Source organism: Planococcus citri, chromosome 1, assembly GCF_950023065.1.
Source record: "Planococcus citri chromosome 1, ihPlaCitr1.1, whole genome shotgun sequence".
Lineage (NCBI taxonomy): Eukaryota > Metazoa > Arthropoda > Insecta > Hemiptera > Pseudococcidae > Planococcus > Planococcus citri.
The window spans coordinates 90210174-90227940 of record NC_088677.1 but is presented as its reverse complement, the minus strand read 5'-3'; the positions used below and the strand labels follow the sequence as shown (position 1 = coordinate 90227940).

The 17767-nt window shown below is 36.9% G+C and overlaps 1 protein-coding gene and 1 long non-coding RNA gene across 2 annotated transcripts in view; one reads left to right on the top strand and one right to left on the bottom strand.

Annotated features, from left to right (window-relative positions):
- Positions 1 to 17767, bottom strand: part of LOC135840764 (homeobox protein OTX1 B-like) — an 83884-nt gene that overhangs the window by 55240 nt on the left and 10877 nt on the right. Inside the window, exon 2 of the mRNA XM_065357436.1 lies at positions 12188 to 12254. Coding sequence (XP_065213508.1) covers positions 12188 to 12198 — 11 coding nt within the window. The 5' untranslated portion in view covers positions 12199 to 12254. The remainder of the gene's footprint in view (positions 1 to 12187; positions 12255 to 17767) is intronic.
- The window catches only part of LOC135840771 (uncharacterized), a 52173-nt gene that overhangs the window by 30694 nt on the left and 3712 nt on the right, over positions 1 to 17767 (top strand). The window lies entirely within an intron of this gene.

The window sequence follows — 17767 nt, the reverse complement described above, 5'->3', positions numbered from 1 at the left end:
TGTTCCCCGACGCGACGCGACGTCCAAATCTTGTCAACTTGAAGCTGGGAATAAGTTGAAAATATTCTGTTTCAATTTCGTGGTAGGCCCTGAGTGGTACAAATGTATTGGAAGTGCGAGAGTATGCTTGACTCTACTCGAATACCTATCCTATTGACTGTTGAAGTATTTAGCTGAAATTTTCGGCACGACCGAAGAACAACAATGAAGAAAATATGCGCCCATCGTACCCATGGAGCTGTGGGGTAAGAGTACGTATTGCGTACAGTATGTGGATTGTGGGTGTATGCGCTGATACATCGCGGCTATCATGGTACCTATCTGCGTTTGTATGCGCGCCAAGGTATAACTAATTTACCTAACCTTTGCTCACACTGTATGTATCTAACCGTGAGTAATATTACGCGCTATAATATGTACATCTTCGTTTAGACTCGGATGGATGTTATTTGGTGAGACTGATGGCGGTATGGTTTGAAGATGGTAGGCCTACGGCGCAGTGTAACGAAGCGTGCACGCAATCGCATCGCATCGCATCGCCAAGTTTCGATCGCAACTGCCAGCATTTGGCACTGCGCAGGCAGGCAGCGATTCAGCGATTGCTGTATACGCATTCGAGGATATTGTCTTTGGTGCAAATTTAATCGAGCGTAAAAATCAACAACCAATCGTTTAATAAGAAATATAGAAATACAACAGCCAGAATACTCGTTTGTGGGGGCGCATGGTATCGGTTTCGGTACCTTTGCCAACTGGCAATTCCATCGATCGCGTTCATGTATGTATAGGATGATTGCAAAAGCGGCGTACGAAAGAGTATGGCGAAAGCGAAGCGGTAAGGCCAAACATCCCTAGACCTACGCTTGTATGCATATTTTTGTACCTATCCAGCTTTTTTAAAAAGAAAATCTTTCTTTCATTCTTTCTGTTTTTCTGTTTCTCACGGAACAAAAATTGAATCGGGGTGCTGCATGTTGAATTCTTTTGCTTTCGTTCCATTTGATCATTCGTTGGATTTGTTCGCGGTAATGGTTACGTAATAATTGTGTTTGATTGTTAGCCAATAAAATGCATTCCGCCTACCACAAATAACAAAATTTACTCAACTGTGTGCTGTGACCATCGCAGTAATCACAGTAACGCAGTTCTGTACATCCACAATATACTAATAATCATCTTCGAGTGTGTGGAGGAGCGGGGGGGGGGGGAAATGGGAGTTGAGAATTAGTATTGTGTAATCACCCATTATTTAATTTATCAATTACTCGTAGAAAAATGGTGTACCTTTGTAATCGAGATTCATGTTCTGCAAGCAAAAGCATATCCTCCAATTTCTCCTCCTGTTGCGCTGAGCACTGCACCGCCGTGTTATTTTTCAAAATACCTTAATGCGATTCGCTCCGATACGACGATGAAGAAATAATTCGTAAATATTTTATCAATTTGCCGATTCGATGAAGCGTATTTTTGCGTATTGCGAATTAAACGCACTCGGTTGTTAGTCGCGTATCGTCTTATTTGTCTCGTAAACGCGCAGCCAAACAAATACACCCCCTTCGAGCGAGTTCTTCAACTTCATTGACGGCAGCAATACGCCTACCGCTTTTTCACCCGTTCGTAATTTACACCCGAATTACGTATTATGTATCGCGTATTATCGATGTACTTTGTCATTCTTTTGCCTTTTGCCGGTTTTCTTTTCTGTGCTTTTTTTCGTCAAGAATTTCCCGATCATCTCTCGCAACGACCGTACTGTAATAATCGAATCAACTTGGTATGCTGTTGAGCCGCGAATGCGACGAATATTCCCCTCTATATTTCATTTTATTTACAAGTAGATTAGGTATCCGAATGCTTATTGTTTGATGCATAAATTTTTTCGCTGCGGAATTACCTTATAACTTATTCGCGTAGCAAATTGATTTATTTTTGTATTTTTTTTCTTCCGATTGTTAGAACAAATGCGACCCCTTTGATTTTAACGTTATGCGAATTACGATTCTATATCTGTTTCTTTTTGTAATGTGTCACTTTTTTTCAAAAATTGCCAAAAAGCATAGAATTTTAATAAAAAATGTCAACGTTGCGCTTTTTGTTTACATTTTCAAAAAAAACACACTTGTTTACCTATACTTTTCAAAAAAAAGTCACCTTTTCGACAAAAATTACAAAGAAGCGTCAATTTTTGTCAGCAATTTCTAAAAAGTCTCGCTTTTTGCCAAAATTGACGAGAAATTTTGATTTTTACCAAATTGCTAAAAAATGTCAAAGCTTTTAAAGAAAAAAAAATTCAAAAGAATCTCAATTTTTTTCCAAAAATTGCGGAAAATGTCGCTTTTTTACCGAAAAATGTTGAACGAAACGTTCTGGCTTTTTTGCGAATTATTTTTTTTTTTGCATTAGGTAAAATGTTTAGCTCACTTCTTGCAACTCTAGTATTTGGTTTCTTTTTTTGAACTTGAAGTATTTGAAAAAAATCGAATACGAAGAACAGCGAGAGTCGAGATCAATTATTTTCTTTTTGTTTTTGAAGAATGTGAGATGAGATCTGGTATCTATGGCACAAATAAAAAGTAGATAAAAAAATGTTGCTACATAGATTGGATACACGTAGGTACGTTTAATTGCTAATCTTTGGGCTGAAGAAAGCGAAGTGAGAATATAATGGATTTTCCAGAGATTGCAAAATGAAGAATGTCGGACCCGCGCAATCGCCAATTTCCGTCGTCTATCGGTAGCATTTGTTGTTGGTATTTGAAGAAGCAAAGGAATCGGAGCTCGATTATAGCCGTCCAACCAGACTACCAGTAGGAGTTCCATGCCGAAATAGTTACGCAAAGGATTAAAAGAGAAGCGATAGACCACCCTGAACAGATGACATTCGGATATGGTTATAACGTCGAGAAGCGAGAAGTGAACTTGACTACTTGATAGATACTTTTTTCACCTACCAAAAAACTTGAATTGAAAATAGGAAAGAATCGAACATTTCAACGGTGCAAAAGCGTCAAATTTCAATTGGAGGGAAGAGCTCTTTTTTTCGATATTTTTCAATTTTGGGTGTTTCATAAAAGAGGACCAACATCATATTGTAGGACCAGAAGGTGTTTTCCTTGGAAAAGTGGTAATTTAAAAGTACTCTGTTCAGAAATGAAACATTTTCAAAATTTTTTTACTGATGCGAATTATTCATTTTGTTTATTGATATTTTTCGACTTTGAGGGACTTTACAGGGAACCAACATGATTTGGGACACCGGGCGAAGGGTTTTCTCAAAAAAGAGCTTATTCAGAAAGATACTGCCCATAAATGAAAAATTTTCAAAAAATTTCTACAGACATGATTTTTTCATATTTTTTATTTTTCCCAAATTAGGGGGGGGGGCTTTATACAAGAGAGCCATCTTTTGGGGATCCAACACATGGTTTTTCTTGAAAAGCAGGTTATGTAGAACAATAATGTGGAAATGAGATATTTTCAAAACATTTTCCTCGATTTTGATGGATGTACATACTTATACTCATTTTTTGTGATTTTTTTCATCTTTGAGAGACTCCTTACCAGGGGGCCAATGTGGTTTGAAGGGTCGGCGAAGTTTTTTTCTTGATAAGGGAATTAGGGGGAGGGATTTCAACTTTGCAAAATAAGGTAGGTAGATATGCATGCCCATTGCCCACATTACCCCTTCAGCTTGATATTCAGTGTAAAATTTGAAATCAATCGGCTTTTCGCATTGAAGTATACGGTCTTGGTGGACGTTGATCACGGACGTGTGAAAAAATGTTCATACCTGCGTGTTTATTGCCGCTAATTAGTGTCGAATTCGTATTCGATATTATCGATCGGTTGTTGGGCTGTGACGAGAAAATATGAATATATGACCTATGCATTATTATTAGCAGCCACCAGCCAGTCTATCGTCTAATAAATATTTCTCTGGCATATCTACTGATGGTAGTCTGGTTGTATACATTTACAACCAACTCGGATCTATGCATATGCATTGCGTACATTTACTCACAGATACACATACATACATATAGTAGAAGCTAACTAGCCATAACTGAGGAGTTGGTATGGCAGAACGCCGCGCCGTGTCGCGGATGACGACTTGTTTTTTGTGTAGCATAAAGAAGAAAAAGAAGAAGAAGAAGAAAGAGATGGAAAAAAATCAGCCCTAAAATATGAAATCTTAAAAAGTAATAGTCTACGGCGGCGGCGGCGGCGCGTATCTCGGTAGCGACATTCCGTATTTTATCTCGTATTAAAAAAGAGTTGAAAAAATAACAACAACAGCAACAACGACAACGACAACAACACTACTACGACAACGATTACTACACGTTGGGTTGCCGGTTTTGAAAATGTGTTCGATAGTTTAATGCAGTGTCTCCGCGCGCACTCGGTGAATTGGACAGCGTCGGCCTTGCTCTTTGATCATCGCCAACATCCAGTTAACTGTCGGCTAACTCATTAGAATATCTTTTGATTCGGTTCGAATGAAAATGAAATAGGCAGCGTGGCCTGGCGAGAAGAGAAGGGTAACTAACCAGCCACCAGCCACCACTGCCACCAGCCCATAGCCTAGGTATGGTAGGTAGGTATCTATCGCTGGGACGGACGCTGTACAGTGTACGTACAGCATATAGCATACCATCGTACCCTGTGTGCCTTTATGTAGGACGTAGGTACCTTTAGCGATGACAATGCGCGCATATGCGTACGTAATGTAGGTATGTATCAGTACTACTCGTAGGCATTATAAGGCTGTACCACATACCGTACGGTGTACGGTGGAGTGGAAATTGGATACCTTATACACAGCTCACACATCGCAGAGTTGCACCCACCCCTCAAGCAGAAGAATCTAAGTGCAGAGAAGTGTTGGTAAGTGTGTTGAGCTGTAATAATCGCGAGCGTGGAAGGATTCGCATTGTTCGAGTCGATTTAAAAAAAATATAATTGAACATCAAATTGAAAATTGAAATCGAATCGAATCAAACGAAATGAAAATCCAAAGTAGTCGCACATTGTAAACAATGGTTGAAAATATTATTATATCGCTGTAAACTGTAATTACGAGGAAAATGGAAAACGAATCCGTTGAAGGGATGGAGAGGTTTGTGAGAGGGTGGTGCGGTGTGACGGAACTGATGTGGCCACAGACAAGCAGGCACTAGGTAGGCAGGCAGGTAGAGTAGCGAGCGCATGCTCTAGGCCTGTACTCACACATCGAGACGAAGAGGGAAAAACGAATTATTAAGGTAACGCGAGTGCGAGAGCGAGAAACGTACAAATAAATATGCGTCCGGTCAACTTCATAAATCATAGTTCGTGTAAAATGATGACGTTTATGTAGATGTAGTATGGTCAGTAGCTGCTTACTCCTCGTACTCTACACACACTACACACACTGCACACTGACGTGAAAAAATGAAATAAAAAACTAGACGAAACTCGCTTGCTTGCTGCACAACAGTTTGTTGTCGTGTTGTAGTAGTAGATTTTTGTATTTAATGGCATATACGACGCTTATAATGATATATACTAATAATGATAATCATATTAAGAAGATGTTGAATCGTGATCGTGATCGTGAACCCTTTTTACAAGCGTTTGACCGATACCGCGCGCCAACCGTTCGAAAAACCACCGTCTGTCATAGTCACATACATATGTACGAGTATGTACATATTATATTTCCATCCTAAACGATGGATACGCCGCGCTGCGCCGTCCCATCCCAATAGTTACACGTTCGCGGATGTCTTTTTTTCTAACCAAATTAGTACGATATTGCCAATAAAAGTTAATTGAGACGAATTCTATGGCGTTTTTTGAAAAACTAAAATTCCCCAAAAAAATCACCGGAGCCTCCAAAACGGCTCGAAACCATCTCCAATTGACTCAGCATGTTGCAATTAGAGTATAGTGTGAATTTCAACTCTTCCCATCTTCATTTGGTAAAATTTTAGGATGGAAGTTTCGACTATCGAAAATATGTATGCATGGAGGCTCCAGAAGTGCTCAAAACTGTTCGAAATCGTTTCCAATATATTCGGCGAGTCATAAATGAAGTATAGCAGTAAATTTCAGCTTTCTAGGTTGATTTTGTGAAATTTAAATTTCCCTACCTCCCCTCCCCCCCATTTTGGGCCGAAATTTGATTTTCGAAAATTCGCCAAAAATCGAAAAATACACTTAAGCACCTGAAATTTTGTTCTGATCAAAAGTGTGGGAATTTGATTCGTGATTCGAGTCATCTTTTTAGCATGTGATTTGTGACTCGTGAATGATCCATAAGAATTCAAGAGGCATAGGTTATGTTCACGAATCATTTTTCTGGTCCTCGTTATTTTCAATATACTTACGGTATTTCTTTTGATTTCTGCACCACTTCGTGGAACTTTAAGATCCTTTATCAATTTTAAATAATGTTTCAAGCGATTGTAGGTATAGCCAAGTTTGGATCAATTTTATCCGAGGTAGGTATTTGTTTAATTTTGGGTTGTTTTGTGTGTGTTATTTTACCAAAAGTTTCAATATTGCCTTATGCAATTTTTGTCTAAATTTATAAAAATTTGAACAATTTTTATGTTAATTTTACTTCTTTTTTCTTTTGGAAAATTTCACGTGTTACGTATTTTTGCAAAATTTTACTAAGCTCCGATGATTTGTCCAATTTTTTGTGTTTTTTTTGCGGTTTATTTATAACATTTGATTATTTTTATGATATTAAACTCGAAGAGCATCGCCGGGTTAGAAAAGTGAATCGGCCCCCGGGTGCTGGGATCTATCAACCATTGTATGTTGAAGGGGTATTACATTTTTCAAAATTGGAAAATAGTCTGATCTGATGAAAATAATTAGGGAAAAATAAAAGATTTTTTCAATTTCGCTGCAATTTCAACATGATGTATTTTGAGTTGATATTAGTCTAGACACTGAATTTTGGCCATATACGTCACTCAAAGGGGTGTCAGGGGTTCCCAAAGTAGCGTGATTCGATCTTTTTAATAAAAATTATAAATATGGAAAAAATTGACGAATTTGATCTAAAAATTTAGGTTAAACATTACTGAATTAGGCTGTTTTTTCACCAATAAGTCTAGGCGTTTCTTGGAAGATCTTTTCGCGAATTCGAGGCATTTTATCAAGTTTTGGTTTAGACGTTTTTCATGTGATAACTAATTATAACTAGGTTTAACAACCTTTAAGCGAATTTCATCGAGTTTTGTTAATTTGTAAGTGGTTTCTTTGACAATTTTACAGTTTCTCAATAAATTGTCGAGTAATTTTAACAAAGTCTCGTTCAACTATGCAGGTTTTTTAAAATAAATTTTTAAAGTGACCCCCCTCCCCCCTCAGTTAAAATGGATCATTGACGGTGGAATCTTTTTATTGCCCGTTCAGCTGATTTTCGCTGAAAATGACGAAATCGCGTAAACAAATTTCGGTGGTCGTTTCATTTCAAAATGCTGCGGATGATTGTCTCTCACTTTCTTCGTCCAAGGTCTCATGGAGCTTTCTCGTTTTGGGATCTATGAAATTTCGCCGCGTCATCGCTGATATAAATCTCTCATTCCAAACCATGGGACTGGAACTTTCTTTGGTCGATTTAGTTGACATTCTAGCTTATTATTCGTTGTTCCGTCGCCCGTCTATTAATCCAATCAGGTAATTGATCTTTTATTCGGAAAAATTGATGGGGAACAAGAAAACAATATTTTTCCAAGCGAAAAGGTTGTCGCAAAATGTCGACTCAAATTATTCTGGGTTGTTTTGTTGTCTTTCTTTCTGTTTCCAATTCTTCGAGTTTTTTTTGTGCTATTGCGTTTGGTGCTTATGCCGAAGAGAAAAATTTGTCGTTCAGGTTTGGTTTATTTGTTTCATTTGGTTGTGTTCCGTTCAACCATCGCCGTTGAAAATACCGTTATGTTTATTCGTAGTGTTGTTTAATGGCTATTGTCTACGCGCGGATTTTTCGGTTTGCCGAGAAAAAAGACGCGGTGCTGGTGACGAAGTAGTCATCACCACATCACCATCAGCTATGCAGAAAATGGCATTCCTATATAATGCGCGCTCGAGGTGGTCCGATAATTGTTTGATGATGATTACTCGAAGGTGTACTTATTGCACTTGCACTTGCACAGCTTACAGTGTTCGCATCTGTAGTGTAGGCGTAGGCTCATCTATTCCTAGTTAGGTAAATGCATGTAGCATCACAATAATGCACGTAGCGAAATAGGCAAGCTATCCGTATACGATGTAGCTCCAGCTACGAGCTACGAGTATAAGGTACATATAAAGTACATATACTGTCGTATATATAGCGCTATCCGGGAGATAATTATTCAGTTGGGTGATTCTATTTATGCGAGACGACTAAACACCCAAAAGGTCGGTATGTTTGGAACCGCTAAAACCCTCAAAATATTTTATAAAAATGACGTGACGTTTCAGATGGCGCGGTATCACTACCCATTCCCCAATACCCATTACCCACATTGACGACGGAGGGGTGAGGCTTTTCCAAAAAGGCCTGATAGTTCGTAGATAACAAAGTGTGAAAAGACTCATTCTGCCAGCCTCGGAATATATTTCGATTATTCCGTTCCAGTTGAAGCCGACGCGTTCAACGTGCTACAATAAGAGAGCGAACACGTTACCTCAATAATCCTCTGGAGCAACGACGACAACGACGACGCCTGCCATCATCGTGCTCACTGCTCACCCTGCACCCTCAAATAGTACTTTCCTCCGTACATTGTACATACATTACATATATACGTACTTTATACTATACAGACATACAGTGTATAGTGTATGTAGTTGTATGTTTTTCGACCTTTTTCTTTACCATTTATAGCGTACCTAACCTATGCGTACAATGCACCTTTTGCAACGAGAGGGAGTCGTACTCGTATCATCGTGGTGTCTCTGTCTCCTCCTCTACGTTGCTCGCTCCGCACCCATTCTTCATTACCCTCATCTATATACTAGCTTGTTTGAAAAATGAAAGCTTATTTCATTACCTCGATTATTTTATTATTATTATTTTTATCGACGTTATTGTTACTACGAACTATGTCCATATTGCCCACCCCGCGAAAAAAGGCATTTGATTATTTGATTCGGCGACGCGACGACGTAACAATTAACCCATCCTGCGATATACATACTGGATAGTGGACTGGATACCTACATTATACAATATACCTAAGTACGTAAGAAAGGACTGAGTATTTGGATTTTGAACTTGCAACTTGAACGGGAAAAAAATGAAGATGGCTGGGGAAGGGTGAAGGTGATCCATATTTTATGTGCGTTCTCGTACACATGTAGTCTGTAAGGATGGATACTCGTATTCGTATTTTTATACGTATCGTATACGAAACGAAAGTATTATAGTATACGTATTATTAATGTTATACAATGGTTGAAATGCTATTCGGAGTATCACGTACTTATTTTCCAAATATTTCCCTTTGTATCGGCCACGACCGACCCTCGGCTGCTACACAACATATACACATATAAAGTATACAAGAGTAATAGGTAGGTCTATGGTCTATACATACATAGGTATACCTATTGCCCACATTTGTAGAGTATTCGCATTTTTCTTTTATATCGCGTATAAAATCGCCGTATTTCGTTAAATAGTATATATGGGCGTAATGTGGACGGTGTATTTTCTTTTATCACGCCAATTTGGTGGGTTGAGTTGGGTTGGTTTGGGTTGAGTCGAGTCGACTCACTATTGTGACCGTGTAGTTAATTTTATTGCCATTTGATCGAATTCGCTATAGGCCCCTGTGATGTATTCTTTAAGGTGAAGGTACATTAACGCTGCGTGATATAGGTACACGCACGTCGTACACATAATGTGCATACAATCATCTATGGCATCTTCGTGAGGTTAGTATCGTAAAAATAATATCGATACGAACTACATACGAACGAAGTCGTTTACAAGTAATATGTCTCGAATATATTGGAAGTATAGAGAATAAGAGGGTACCGTATTTTGCAAAGATGAAATTTCCACCTCCCACCCCCCCCCCCCCCACTATGGTTGTTACCTCGAGTGAGAAAATAATTCCCTATTCTTTATTTTTCCATTACCTGTAAAAAAAAAATAGTGCGGATAGGTAGCTCCCCAAGTCGAAAAAAAAAATTTTAAAAATCAAAAAAAGTTCTATTTATGAAGATTCTTTGCTTCTGCGTCAGAATTTTTCTAAACGATCCACTTTTCAAGGAAAAACTTTCCCCGACCCTTTCGGAGCCTCTCAATGTTGAAAAAAATCACAAAAAATGAGAATAAATCAAAATCAATCAGGGAAAATTCTTTGAAAATATCTCATTTCCACATTAGAATTGTTCCGCATAATCTACTTAATTTTCAAGAAAAAACCTTTGTTGAACCCCCAAACGATGTTAGCTCTCTTGTATAGAGCCCCCTCCCCTAATTTGAGAAAAATGAACAAATATGAAAAACTGATGTCTGTAGACATTTTTTGAAAATTTTTCATGCACTTTTTCAAGAAAAATCCTTCCTTCCGGTGTATACCAAATCATGTTGGTTCCTTATACGGCCCCTCAAACTCGAAAAAAAATCAACAAAAAGATGAGTATTTAATTTATATCTGTACAAATTTTTTGAAAATGTGTCGTTTCTGAGCAAAGTACTTTTAGATGTAACCACAGACTTGAGATCTAAATGTCCGCTTCAATGTTACTCAAAGTCAAAATTCCAGAAATCGGTCCTTTTCTACAAGTTTTTGAAAATATGACAGTACGATGTCGTGGAATCGTCGAAATTAATTACAAGGTCTTGAAAGCCAGACAAAATAGATTGCAAAATTGTAAAAATATTTGTTAGGTAGTGATGAATTTTTTCCCACTTTTTCATCATACAGAGAGATCAAAACTTCAAAAGCATTTATCAGTATTTCTTATGAAAATGGGCCAAATCTAAGCATTGGAATGTAGGTACCTAATTTTTTTTTTTTTTTTAAACGTGAAAATGTCAAATTTTCGGATTTTTTAAAGGTATTTTGAGAATTTGGGTGAGAAGGGTGGAACTTCCTCCTGGCACGACCGATTTTCACTAATATGGGTGGAGAAATTTTTCTCATGAAACCCAACAACATTAGAGCGTCATTAAATACATATTTTTTTCATTAGTTGGTATAATTAGTTGATTTTATCTAAATAGGAACTTGACTGAGTTGTTAGAACTACAAAGTTGACATTTTAAAGATTTTGTCGGGTATACTTCGATTTTACATATTTTTTGTAAAATTGGGGGAGGGGGAGGAACTTCACAGGCTCCACTTATTTTTCATCGAGAGGTCTGAAAATTTCATGGCGTGATTTTCTCATCTGAGGTAACAACTTTAGGGGATGAAGCGGGAAAAAGGGGAAAAAATTCCATCATACCTACATATGTAGGTATACAAATAAGGTACACTCTAACAGAGGACTAATAATTCTCTCTCGGCCGCATCGATCGCCTTGTAAATCACAATTTTACGCCTATTTTTGCTACTGATGATGGTATGTGTGCTTATTTGTATGCTATAATACAATATCTCTCGGAGCTAGATGGCTACCGTGGTACCCTACCCGCATAGATAGTGCAGGCTGCACGAGCAGCATTGTCCGAAGTGTTCTGACCACGCCGAGCCGAGATGTATTGCTTTGCTCTACTATGTATCGGGCTAATCACCGTTCGACGTTTTGAATGAAGATAACCGCGATAAGTGATAACAGCGCACAGCACACTCTGCACACTGTAAACTCGAATGCTCGGCGAAGCATCGCCACTCGCCAGAAACGCGCGAGTCTTTTCATGCGTGACCATTACTATTTGAAGAGACCAAAGAAACGCTTATTACTCGTAAAGGGGCGCGATCGCGAGACCGTGTGCAAGTGCAAGAGAGATGCTGTAAATGACTTTTTAATTTCATGTCGTGATATCTTCATTACTTACTGCGTGATTTTCTTTTTGAAGCGAGCCGTTTCTCTGCATGCAGGTAGGGTACTTGTTAGGCAGTGGGCAGAGGCACTTACTTTCATTTTAGTTACGAGTACGTGTATCTTTTACCCTGTACCTGCTTCCGTCTATATCTTATCTCTGATTACCTATTTGTGTATTCTACATAGTAAAGTTTTGCCTTACCTGTAAGTCATTGCATACTCGCACTTGGAGCGTCTTCTAATTAGGTAGAAATGGTCCACATGTGAATCTGAAAATAAAAAACACGTAAGTTTTTCAAAACCAGTGAGTTCTTGTAGGTTGTAGTGAATGGCTACGAGTACATATGGGTCCGAGCCTGAGTATAATCGAGTGTAAGTTGTATGCAAATTATGATTGGGTTCATTTCAGTATAGCTACTCTCTAAATTTGAAACAGTCAATTTCACTGCTTAGCAGTCACGACATTTTGCCTTTTTAAAGCAGTAGTTTTTTTTTACTGCAAAACAGTGAAAAATTACTGAATTGGTCAGTAAAAAATCATTTTGACTGACCAATTCAGTAATTTTTCACTGTTTTGCAGTAAAAAAAACTACTGCTTTAAAAAGGCAAAAAGTCGTGACTGCTAAGCAGTGAAATTGACTGTTTCAAATTTAGAGAGTATTATCAAATCACTGTAAAGAATGGGTGTAATATGTTTTGTAGGGTATGTTTAAATCTGTTTAATTGAATGCATATAACGTAAAAATTGTTGAAATGACATAGGCATTGGCATTATTGAAAATTGTATTCGGGGCTAAAAGGTGTTAATTTTCCGGAAAAAAACTGGAAACCTGGGAAATGTCACTCTCTAAATTTGAAACAGTCAATTTCACTGCTTAGCAGTCACGACATTTTGCCTTTTTAAAGCAGTAGTTTTTTTTTACTGCAAAACAGTGAAAAATTACTGAATTGGTCAGTCAAAATGATTTTTTACTGACCAATTCAGTAATTTTTCACTGTTTTGCAGTAAAACAAAACTACTGCTTTAAAAAGGCAAAATGTCGTGACTGCTAAGCAGTGAAATTGACTGTTTCAAATTTAGAGAGCAGGGAATTTTACCCTTCTAAAAAGGTCATGGAAATATTAGTGACACTTGAAATTTTCATTCCAAAATCAGGGAATTTTGTAGAATTAACAACAATAGTATCGATATAATTCTGTATAACTTCAAATTTTACTCCATTTTTTGTGGGAAAAAATGCTACTTCATTTTGATGGGCGGTAAAAAAGTTGGTACGTCGCGTAGATTGATGATACAGGGCCTGATTTTCAGTCGTGTTTCTCTCTAATCTACCTTTTTTGTCTAAATTCCCTTGAAAAAAATTGATTTTCGCCTTCGCTGTGTTGTGCTGTTTTTTTTTTCAAAATTCCTTGATAAAAGTCCAGGTTTAGCCAGTTTCTTGGAAAACTTACTTGAAAAAGTTTGGTTTTCTGGCCTCAATTGCGGGAAAAAAAGGTCGATGTTCTGCCAAAATTGCCAAAAAAAAGTCTTTTTTTTGCGAGGACCCATTTTTGCCAAAACTGTCAGAAACCAAAACGTTCTGTTATTGTCTAAATTATCTGAAAAGTACTGGTTTTTTGCCAAAATTGTCGGAAAATTTTTGTGTTTTGTCAAAATTGTTGAAAAGTTTCATTCATTCATTTATTTATTTTATTTACTTAATGAGCCATATACAGCAAATTATCGGCTAGAGGCTCGTATTTACGAGTGAAAAGCTTAAAATTAGGTTATACAGGAAATAAAGTTTAAGTATGTACATACATACATACAATTTTTAATTTTTTTATCTAATTTTGTGGAGATTAGAAATTTAATAACTTCGTCTGTGTGAGAAGGGTTGTCAGAAAGGAAGACCTGGAGTTGGTTAAAACTTACGTTAGATGTCTAGAGCGTTCATTCTGGTATGAAGGGCAGTCTATTAGTAAATGAGCAATGTTTAGGGGGATGTTGTTGCATTCTGGGCATAATGGTGGAGGCTGTTAAAGGAATATGAATTGGTGAGTGAGAAGGGAGTGGCCAGTCCTGACTCTGAATTCTTCATACTTGTCAAGAAGGAGAAGAAAATGTCTTTTAAGTATGATGGAGTTTGTGTGATTTTTGTTAAATTCTGTCAAGGATAGGTCAATAATAGGGTTCAAAGATTGCCAAGATGGGATAGGGTTTACTAACAAGTGGTGTATTTTAATGTTTTTTTCTTCAATTTGTTGGAGAAAAGGTTGGAATTTTACAGATAGTGAATGTATAGGAATTATAATATATTCCAACTTTATGTTGAAGTCGGGGGCTCCAGTGGAAATTCGTACAGCTGTATTTTGAATAGTGTTTAGCCTGCGGAGGCGACTATCAGGCACGTAAGTATAGACAGGGCATCCATAATCTAAAACTGGTCTGATGAGTGTGTGGTATAGTTTGAGTAAGGTATGACGATCAGAACCATAAGAAGTGTGTGAAAGTTTCTCAAGTAGATTTATTTTTTTGAAGCATTTGGATCTGATTTCTTCTATATCAGGGTGTCTACAGCACGAAAAAAGTACGAATTTACGAAAAAAGGACGAAATTTGAAAATGACTCAAAAAAGTACGAAAAACTACTCAAAATGTACGAAATTTACGAAATTTGTACGAAATTTTGAAAGGATTTAAATGTTAATTTGCCAACAAAATTATACCATAATGTATCCTCAAAATTTTAATTTTTTTCAAAAGCTTTTGCCCTCGCTTCGCTCGGGCTAAATTATTGTTTTCTATATTTTCTCAAATTATTCATTGTGTTTGGAAAGTAGTTGGTTTTAAACATACTTTTTAAAATTTCATTGGTGGAAAAACTGGATTTTTCACATTTAAATGACTACTGTTTCGCTTCTTGAAACTACAAATTTAAAAAAGCTTTTGCCTTCGCTTCGCTCGGGCCATTTTGGTGCTTTTTTCCCCCTTGCAATTTCAAAAAACCATTGATGAAATTGAAAAAAATTGAGGAAAAAAAAACAGAATTTCTTACATTAAAATTTATATTGTTCTGCTTTTCAAACTACAATTTTCTAAAGCTTTTGCCCTCGCTTAGCTTGGGATTGTTTTCTTTTCTTTTTCAAAATTGAAATTCTTTTTAAAAAATCGTCAACAATGAACAATGTATTCAATTTTTAAAGTTTCAAAGTAAAAAATAAAATTCTCGCATACCTACTGGCCGAAATACAATTTTTCAATTGTTTTTGCCTTCACTTGAACCTGTTCTCTGACTTTTTTTCTTATCAAAATTAACATCCTAAACATCTTTCCAATTCTAAAATTTTATAAACCAAAAAACGAACTCCATGCATTAAAAAACATTGTTTATTTTTATAGTTCTCTCGAATACGAATTTTCCAAAGTTTTTGCCCTCGCCTCGCTCGGGCCTTTCCTCTTTTTTTTCAAACGAAATTTTGTTTTTTTTGATTTAGTAGACACCCTGTATATGAGAGGACCAGGAAAGGTTGTTGTCAAAGATGATACCTAAGTATTTAACAGAGGGAAGGGCTGGAATTGGAGTATTATTGAAGTGTATGTTTATTTCACGAGCGCATTTATGTTGTTTGCAAATATGCAGGGCTGCAGATTTAGAGTTAGAAAATTTCAAACCATTTTGTTGTGACTACAATAGCAGTTGGTCTGTGGCTTATTGTAGTAGAGATTCACTAAGTTCTATGTCATTACAAGATAGAGAAATGATGAGGTCATCAGCAAATAAAGCTTTTTTGATTGGAGAGGGAATTGCTTCAGTGAGGCCATTAATTCCTACAATGAACAGAGTTGGGCTTGAAACAGCGCCCTGAGGAACTCCATTGACGAGAGAATATTCATCAGAGATTTCACTTGAAATTTCAACTCTGAAGTGTCTATCTTTTAAAAAGTTGGCTATAAAGTGCACTAGGTTACCTTGGATATTCCATGAGTGTAAAGTTTTAATAATTTTAAACTTCCAAATAGTATCAAAGGCATGATTAATGTCATAGAAAACTGGCAGAAAATGAGTTTTATTCTTTCTAGACTTGTTGATTTCAGAGTTGATGAAGGCTAATTGATGAAAAGTTGATCTAGAGGAGCGGAAACCACATTGAGATGGGGATAGTTTTTTGGTTGATTCAAGGATCCATAAGAGGCGCCTGTTTATAATTCTTTCAAATAGTTTGCAGAGGTTGGAAGTCAAAGAGATTGGGCAATAGCTGTTGATATCAAATGGGGTTTTACCTGGTTTCAAGAGAGGTAGAACTATTGCAATTTTCCAGCAATTTGGAAAAGAATGAGATGTCCAGGTTTGGTTGAAAATTTCCAATAGTAAGAGGGTCACATTTTCTGGTGCCCTTTGGTAAAATTTGCAAAACAACGTGATTTTTTCTAAAATTATTGGAAAGTCATATTTTTACTGAAATTGTCGAAACGGACTTGTTTTTTTTTGTCAAAATTGTCAGAAAACCATTTTTTCATAAAATTGTGATATAGTCGTAATTTTTCCTAAAATTATATTACTTAGAAAAATGATTTCTGACCATTTTTCTATTTTACTTTTTTTTCATAGCCCTACCATCGCTTCATAAAAAAAATCAAATTTACCAGAGATTCAATTATTTGGTTCTTTCATTGGTATTTCAAGTAGATAGGTTTAGGTACCTGGTATTGTGATGATGTAGTTGCAAATAAGATCTCAAAAAGTTTTAGCGCATAAATTTGTCAATTTATGGAGGTCCAAAGACAACGTGTCCATCAAGATTATCAAAAATACAGTTGAAAATTGCGTTGACCTCCTGGGATAAATCAATAACAAGGTGGAAGAAAAAAATAAAGAGAGTGTGAGAGATGAAAAAAAAAAAAAAAAAAAAAAACTACGAGCATATCCGCAGGTGTCTTGGTTGTTCAGTTCGGACACCGGACAGTAGCTGATGTTACGCTATTCGACGGGCAATATTACGCGTTGTTAAAAATTTTTTTCGAGCTGTACCTATTCCTAATCACATATACTGGCTATATTATACTCTATTAAATGTGTAGCCTATATTATGTTTATGTAGCGTGTATATAGAGACGCCGAAAAGATTTTTTTCTATTCTCGTTGATTTCTCGTCTATTTTTTTCTTTCATTGCTGTCTCCTTTCCGCGTCGGGCGCGTTTTATATTCACTACTGTAACATTTTATTAATACTTTACATATAGAGTATCTCATTATACATAACCACTAACCAGTAGGCTACTAATACGAATTGTGAAACGATTTTTTTTCTTTTTTCGATTCGAAACGTCATTTTACCATTTGCTGTCGCTGTCGGTCCTGCGTTCGTTATCGTAAGTGTACAGTGTATACGTATTACGTACCTACGAGTATGTGAACTGATGTTGAGTGAGAAGGTATCAGCCACTTACAGCAAATTTGTAAATATTGCAATGTGTAATCTGTAGAGGTGGTAATTGGTGCGCGTATAGTTGGATAAATTGTGTAGGTAAAGGTCGAATGACTTTTGATTCAGATCATCGATCCCATAAAACGGCGTAATCATCTGAGGTTTGGCTAATACGAAGTGTAGACCATGCACACTTGCATACACCCTTTACTACTCGTATCCTTGTGATAGGTATATGCGTTCATTTTTGTGGTGTTTTTGGTAACTTATTCTCGTACATTTATATACGTGAATCTCAACAGCACACATGCGCGAGAATCGGAGGAAGATGGACTGGACCGGAATTCTTTACATGCATACCAAAACGTCAAAAG